This window comes from Leucoraja erinacea, chromosome 24 (genome assembly GCF_028641065.1).
Source record: "Leucoraja erinacea ecotype New England chromosome 24, Leri_hhj_1, whole genome shotgun sequence".
In the NCBI taxonomy this organism is placed as follows: Eukaryota; Metazoa; Chordata; class Chondrichthyes; order Rajiformes; family Rajidae; genus Leucoraja; species Leucoraja erinaceus.
In genome coordinates this window covers 1095435-1103865 of record NC_073400.1, presented here as the reverse complement: position 1 = coordinate 1103865, position 8431 = coordinate 1095435, and the positions used below count along the sequence as shown (strand labels likewise).

Below are 8431 nucleotides of genomic sequence, written 5' to 3'. Positions count from 1 at the left end.
CCCATTTGCCTGCATTTATCCATATTTCTGCCCAAATTGTTTATTAAGTCGTAACCATACCTGATTTTATAGCTTCTTCAGGCAGCTCATTCCAGATACCCATCACCCTCTGAGTGAAAAGATTGTCCCTGAGGTCCCCCTTAATTCTCCCCCCCCCCCTCCCCTCTCACTTAAAACCTGTGCCCCATAGTTTTCAAACCCTCCATCTCCCCATAATTACATAATGCATCATTCACAGCCTGATGGGCATGGCCCTTGCTAGGGAGGTTACATAAAAATAATATTTAGTTTTACAACGAACGTTAATTAGTTAAAGAAAGATAAACAAAGGGGATAGTAGTGGATTAAGCGAGTGGATCAAAAGATACTGAAAGCAAAAATGAGAAAGCAAAAAAAAGTAGCAAGCTGAAGTGATTTTTAAAATTGTCTCTAGGGTTGTTTTGTGAGGAGACTGAAGAAGTTGGAATTCAGTACAGAGCAGAGATGGCCAAAGAGAGATTTGAGAATGTTCAAAGTGACATTGTCTGCAGTTGGTAACCAGAGGATGCAGATTTAATCAGTTCGATCAAGGATTTGGTGAAAATATGTTTTTTTACACTAGCGGTTGGCGTGATCTGGAAATCAAATACCTGAAAGCAGCAACAATCGTACAGTCCAGGAGTACAGTTAGACAGGTACATGGATAGGACAGGTTTGGAGGGATATGGACCAAACACAGACAGGTGGGACCAGTGTAGCAGGGACGTGTTGGCCGGTGTGGGCAAGTTGGGATGAAGGGCCTGTTTCCACACTCTATCACTTTAGGACTCTAGGACTCTCAATACTCAGAGAATAAATCAACAGTGAGTGTGATTAATTGCACAACTGGTGAAACTCCAGCGCAGTAGAATGTGGGATATACGGTCGAATGTACAAGACAAACCCATTGGGTCTTACTCCACGAAGATGTGAATTTCAGAGGGTTTTAGACGGGCACATGGACATGCATGGATGGAGGGGTATGGATCAAGAGCAGACAGAGATCAGTCTATCTTGGCATTACGCTGGGCACTGATATTGTGGGCCAAAGGTCTTGTGCCTGTGCTGTACTAAAGGAATTGTGGATGCTGGTTTACACCAAACATAGACACAAAATGCTGGAATAACTCAGCGGGACAGGCAGCTTCTCTGGAGAGAAGGAATGGGTGACGTTTCCGGTCGAGACCATTCCTCAGTCTTCTGTCTGAAGAAGGCTCTCGATCTGAAACCTCACCTATTCCTGCTCTCCAGGGAAGCTGCCTGTCCCGCTGAGTTACTCCAGCATTTTGCGTCTATCTTCCTGTCTTGTCACATGTGTCCTGACATGCATGTTGCAATTTCCTGCCGTTCTGATGTAACACACAATGCACACATGGCCTGAGTATGAGAGTGCACACGTGAGCTAACATACATGTGCTGGGCATTCCCTGACACATTAAGGCTGTAAAATGGAGACACAAGGAACTGTAGATGCTGGAATGTTTGATCTAAAATCAAAGTGCTGGAGGAACTCAGTGTGACCTGGAGTGAAATGGACAAACGATGTTTCTGGTCTGAAGACAGGTCTGGACCTGAAACATCACCAGTCCTTGCTCTGCATAGATGATGCCTGAACTGCTGAGTTCCTCCAGCACTTTAAACCAAGGTTGTGTCACCTGATGACTAAGAGTGTGACTATACCACAAAATATTCCATATTGGTTTAGATTTCTTCAAGTTGACCAGGCTAAGATAGGTGTGACTGGGACTTGCGTGGGTTCAAGCATCTGATCAGTAATTGTGTGTGTGTGTGTGTGTGTCTCCTAGACTCAAAGCAGAATGGCGATGCCAATGTGGCCGTGTCGGATGACGAGAGCGCAGCGTTGAGCCGGCCACGGACCCCGGACAAGAACCACTCTGTCAAACGCTCCTCCACCAGCAGAGGCCGGACCAAGACCACGCCTGCCTGCTTCTTACTGACGGCCGGTGAGTACCCCCGCAGACAGAGGAGAGAGGCTCATGATCATAGACTCACACAGCACAGACACAGGCCCTTCAGCCCAACTTGCCCATGCTGGCCATGATGCCCCATCTACACTAGCCCCACCTGCCCTCATTTGGCCCGTATCTTTCTAAACCTTTCCTATCGTTTAGGTTACATGGGGGGAGAGGTGACTACTTAACTGGATGTTTAGAGTTTAAAGATACAGCATGGAAACAGGCCCTTCCGAGTACACACTGATCATCGATCTCCCATTCACACTAGTTCAAAGTTATCCCATATCCACTCACTTCATGCTTGAAGAAGGGTCTCGACCCGAAACATCGCCTATTCCTTTGCTCCATTCCTCACCCGCTGAGTTTCCCCAGCATTTATGTCTACCTTCGATTTTTCAGCATCTGTAGTTCCTTCTTAACCATGGTCTCATCCACTCCCTTCACACTAAGGGCAATTTACAGAGGGCCAATTACCTACAAACCCACACGTCTTTGGCATGTGGGAGGAAAACAGAGGTAACCCACAGGGAGAATGTGCAAACTGCACACAGGCAGCACCCGCGGTCAGGATCGAACCTGGGTCTCTGGCGCTGAGAGGCAGCTGCTCTACTCACTGCATCACAGTGTCACCCTGAATGTGATGTGATCCACATCCTCAAGCTCATAACTGAGCAATCTGAAAACTATACACACATGGACACACACACATACGGACACACACGTGCACACACGGAAACACACACATACGGACACACACGGACACACACGGACACACACACATACGGACACACACGGACACACACGGACACGCACACATACGGACACACACGGACACGCATGGACATTGACACACAGGCACTCCAAACAATCCATGCTCTCTCACACTCTCACACTCTAACGCTCACTCTCACTATAACACATTTTCTTACACTCTCACTCTCTCTCTCACACTCTCACTCTCTCTCTCTCACTCTCTCTCACTCTCTCTCACTCTCTCTCTCACTCTCACTCTCTCTCCCTCTCTCTCTCTCTCTCACTCTCACTCTCTCTCTCACTCTCTCTCACTCTCACTCTCTCACGCTCTCTCTCACTCTCACTCTCTCTCTCTCACTCTCACTCTCTCTCACTCACTCTCACTCTCTCACTCTCTCTCACTCTCTCTCACTCTCTCTCTCTCTCACTCTCTCTCTCACTCTCTCACACTCACTCTCTCACGCTCTCGGTCCTGCTCTCTCTCTCGGCCTCACTCAAACATAAGCAACCATCTTTGCAGTTGGGGTTCCCCTTTGCATTGAATGCTCTTCCTTGACCTGTCATTTACTCCTTGAATTCATGACCCCAGACTTTGTCAGGGGTTGCGATGTCTTATTTACGTTGAGCTGTCTCCTGCTTTACTCTTGAAACACAGAGAACTGCAAAGATGTCCTCACAACTAATTACTCTCAAGCAGAGGTGGTGACCCTCTCGTAACGGAGTGAGAATGTGATCCGTGATGCCTTGTCTAATGCAACGCCAGGGAGGAGAGCTGGAAGAGGCACGATCTGTCACTCACACCTCGGAAGATCAGAAGCTTCGAACCAACAAACGCCCATAAACCCATCAACGTTGTAATATATATATTTATTCCTGTAGAAGCATGAATGCATGGTGGTTCTGTAAATTATGTATTATGAAGAAAAATCTATATATATATATATTATATATAACATTTCTATATGAATTATAGACATTTGTTACCATCCCGATCATAATGTCCAAGATCCTTTGAATCGCAGCAATAGATTGATGATCTCATTGTAACAATTTTGTTGCATATTTTATACTGATGTACTGGTATCTAACTGGGTAAGAAGCAAGATGTATAAACTCTACATCCGAGTGCTTTATTGTGATGGCTGTCGTGTTCCAGTTTGTGTCGTATCGTAGCAGCAGAGGTCAATTGTCAAAAGTTCTTTGAAGCTGATGTTATTTCATGTGATCAAGTCTCTTTCCCACATTGATCCCAGTCACGTCTGTCTTTGTAGAGATGAGCTTAATTTTGGTGTTCTGAAGTGAATCAAAGATGCTATAAGAATAAAGCACACAGCACCAGGGGGGGGGTAAATCAGGAAATTTGTATGGGAAATCAACAGCCCCAGAACAGATGATGCCACTCAAACACTACACTGCTTTTCACAAGTACAGAAAGTGCTGAGGTAACTCAGTGGGTCAGGCAGCATCTCTGGAGAACATGGATCGGTGACGTTTCAGGTTGGGACCCTTCTTCAGATTGGCTTTGAGTTGTTGTTTGGTGCTGGCTGCACTGTGCATTTGCAGAGTTACTCTAGACATGGTCCAACTGTGATGTGGGTGAGAAGCTGGGCTTGAGCGATTCTCTGTATGGGTTGTTGTACTGTTCAGTGCCTGGTCTCTCTGCTGTGTCTGTTTCATGTCTGTATGTTGTAGACCGTCAATCTCTGTGCTGCCCTGCTGGGAAGAAAATAAATGGTTTCTCTTTTCATCTTCACTTTATTTTATTTCTTGTTTTTGTTGTGTCAAAATGGGGCTGTACAGAAACAGTCATGGGATCATCGAGAGTCAAGAGAGTTTAATAGTCACATGTATCGACAATGGACAATTCTTTCTTGCAGCAGTTTTACAGGCCCATAAACACTGTGACACACAGATGAACAGATGTTTAGGGGTAACATGAGGGGGAACATCTTTACTCAGAGAGTGGTAGCTGTGTGTAATGAGCTTCCAGTGGAAGTGGTGGAGGCAGGTTCAATTTTATCATTTAAAAATAAATTGGATAGGTATATGGATGGGAAAGGAATAGAGGGTTATGGTCTGAGTGCAGGTAGATGGGACTAGGGGAAAATAAGTGTTCGGCACGGACTTGAAGGGCCGAGATGGCCTGTTTCCGTTAATTGTTATATGGAATATATAATAATAATACAATGAATGAATAATTATGATTTAGGTAACTGTAAAGGAGCTTAGATGTAGTCGTGGGTGGCGTGGGTTCGAATCCCACTTCTGACACCATGTAAAGGAGCTGAGACGTAGTCCTTAGTCCTTCACTAAGTCTTTATTAAGACACTACATCCACACGTCCCAGCACTGACCACAACTGGTCTACACATGTACTGGAACCTACAGGGGGAGGGTGCATGCAGATACTACAGTTATACTACATAAGGTGGGAGTGTCTATATGGTAATGAGGTAACTACATATTTGGTTGCATGCATAACCATCTACAGTAACCATAATAGTGTAAAGACAAAGTCCGTAGTGCAACCAAAGACACAGTCCATAGAAGGTCATAGTTGCTGAGGTTAGTGTTGGGCAGTGTTCAACAACCTGATGGTCTCAAAGTGAAACAAATGATGTACAGAACTGAGTATCAGACTGAAATCTAAATGAGGGGTCTGGCAGTTGAGTTTATAAATAGAGCGAGTGCTATCTGGGAATGAATCAGAGCTGGAATCTAATCTTGAGGCAAGGGAGTTTATGCACAGACCAACACATAACCTGGAGGCTGTTATATACCAGCATCAAGTGCAGGGAATTAAATGGTTTATTTTAGAAAAGCAGGTATTTCGGAGTGAGTTATGGGCTAGATTTAATGGCTGCCACAGGGGTTAACAACAAACGTTCACCAGTGAATGACAAGGTTAAACATCGCAGAGAGTTAAGGTGGAGCATTAAGGTCAGTGTTGAAAATATCACTCGTTAACAGCAGATTAATCATGCCAACAGATAAACAAGTGGAGCAGTCATTGTGGAGACAGTAAGAAGGATGAGCTGGGTGAGTATTGGGGATGTGGGCTTGCTGTGAGTCATGTAGATATGGTGGCTGCAGGGACAGTGTAGACAGCACTAATGCAGCCAGCATTGCCGTGGCATCAGCGCATCACTGGCCAGCACCTCCCATTCACTGCCACCAGGCCTCAGCATCTCCATGGTGACCAGCTGCACACCCATGGTTCCTTGAGCATCATAACTGGCATTAAAATGCAAGTGGGTGAAAACACATACCTCCAGATACAGGGTGGTGCAGCGGTAGAGTTGCTGCCACACAGCGCCAGAGACCCGGGTTCGATCCTGACTGCGGATGCTGTCTATATGAAGTTTGCAAGTTTACCCTGTGATTGCGTGGGTTTTCTTCGGGTGCTCAGGCTTCCTCCCACTCTCCAAAGGCGTGCCAGTTTGTAGGTTAATTGTCTTCTGTAAATTGTAAGTTGTCTCAAGTGTGGAGGATAGTGTTAATGCCCCTGTCCCACTTAGGAAACCTGAACGGAAACCTCTGGAGACTTTGCGCCCCACCCAAGGTTTCCGTACGGTTCCCGGAGGTTTTTGTCAGTCTCCCTACCTGCTTCCACTACCTGCAACCTCCGGCAACCACCCGCAACCTCCGGGAACCGCACGGAAACCTTGGGTGGGGCGCAAAGTCTCCAGAGGTTTCCGTTCAGGTTTCCTAAGTGGGACAGGGGCATATTTAGTGTACGGGGTGATCACTGGTTGATGCCAGCTCGGTGGGCCAAAGGTCGTATTTTTGCCCCGTATCTTTAAACTTTGAAGATTCTGTGACAGTTTGTTTACCCAGCTGTTATCAGGCACCTGAACCGTCCTCTCACCAGCTAGAGAGCGGTCCTGACCTCCCATCTACCTGGTTGAAGACATTGAATGATCTTTAATCGGACTTTATCTTGCACTAAATGTTGTATTCTTCATCATTTATCTGTACACTCTGGACAGCTTGATCATTATCATGTCAGGATAGCACGCGCAAAAAGCTTTTCACTGTACCTCAGAACACGTAACAATAAACTAAACTAAAGCAAGGGGATTTGTCAGGCTGAAGAAGGGTCTCAACCTGAAACGTCACCCATTCCTTCTCTCCAGCCCCACTGGAGTTTCTTCAGCACCGCGTGTCTATATTTGGGACAGGCAAGGAGCGGACACACACACACACACACACACACACACACACACACACACACACACACATACAGACACGCACACACACCACACACACACACACACACACACACACACACACACACACACACACACACACACACACACACACACACACACACACACACACACACACACACACACACACACACACACACACACACACACACACACACACACACACACACACACACACACACACACACACACACACACACACACACACACACACACACACACACACACACACACACACACACACACACACACACACACACACACACACACACACACACACACACACACACACACACACACACACACACACACACACTCACACCTCGTCAGCCCATCAGTGCCTGGCCAAGTTGTTCATGTCAAAACACAATGTCTTCCTGCTGCAATCTTCGAATCAGATGCCACAAAATGAGGCAGCTCAGCCCATCGTGTGCTACTAGCTCTTTGATAGAAAGTTCCAAACACCACTCCCTGAATGTTGCCCCAAGCCCTGTAGGTGTTGCCTCTGTATTTTTATTTTCTTCTTTGGAAAGTTACTGATCAATTTGCTTCGACATGGGGCAGCACAGTGGTAGAGCAGCTGCCTCACAGCGCTAGAGACCCAGATTCGAAACTTGACCTTGGGTGCTGTCTGTCTGGAGTTTGCACGTTCTTCCCGTGGCCACGTGCATTTCCTGCGGGTGCTCCAGTTTTCTCCCATTACCAAAGACGTGCGAGTTTGTAGGTACTGTATATTGGCTTCTGTAAATTGATCCGTGCAGGGAGTGAATGAGAACGTGGGATAACACAGGACTCGTGTGAACGGTCTGTCGATGCCATGGACACAGAGGTGAGTTTTAAACAAGTGTTTAAACATACAACTGCTTCCTCTGGCCAATGGACCGTTAATCAAGAAGCAACACTTTCTAATTAACAGAAAATGTTTAATTAACAGATAAACATTCCGATTTGTTAAATACTGGAACTCATGATGTGAATGAGAAGTGAAAATAGATTCCAAAGAGACTTGTGGGTTTGCAGCTGAAGAGAATGAATGATCAGGGTGATGGTGAGAAACAATGGTGTGACAATTCTGCAACATCACGTTTTATGGAGCTCTCACAGGGTTAAGGAAGGGCCTGTCCCACTTTCACGACCTAATTCACGACCTCTGCCGAGTTTGCCCTTGACTCATACTCGCAGCATGATCGTCACAAGGTCGTAGGTAGGTCGTAGCAGGCCGTGATGCTAGTCGTAGGTACTCGTGACATTAAGTAGGTCGGGGCGTTTTTTCTAGCCTGATGAAAAATGTCTACAAGTAAAAGGTTGTGAATTAGGTTGTGAAAGTGGGACAGGCCCTTTAAACAATCTCTTCTCATTCTGTGAGATTCTGCAATTCTTTATGTTTTTACAGATTATTTCACTTCATAATGACCTTGCATTTCAGTGGGGTGATTTTGATTTTCTCAGATAAAT

General features: G+C 46.0%; 1 protein-coding gene across 1 annotated transcript in view; it reads left to right on the top strand.

Annotated features, from left to right (window-relative positions):
- The window catches only part of LOC129708558 (potassium voltage-gated channel subfamily C member 1-like), a 61990-nt gene extending 57475 nt beyond the window's left edge, over nucleotides 1–4515 (top strand). Inside the window, exons 3-4 of the mRNA XM_055654364.1 lie at nucleotides 1824–1982; nucleotides 3403–4515. Of these exons, the coding sequence (XP_055510339.1) occupies nucleotides 1824–1982; nucleotides 3403–3464 (221 nt within the window). The 3' untranslated portion in view covers nucleotides 3465–4515. The remainder of the gene's footprint in view (nucleotides 1–1823; nucleotides 1983–3402) is intronic.
- The last annotated feature ends 3916 nt before the right edge of the window (nucleotides 4516–8431 follow it).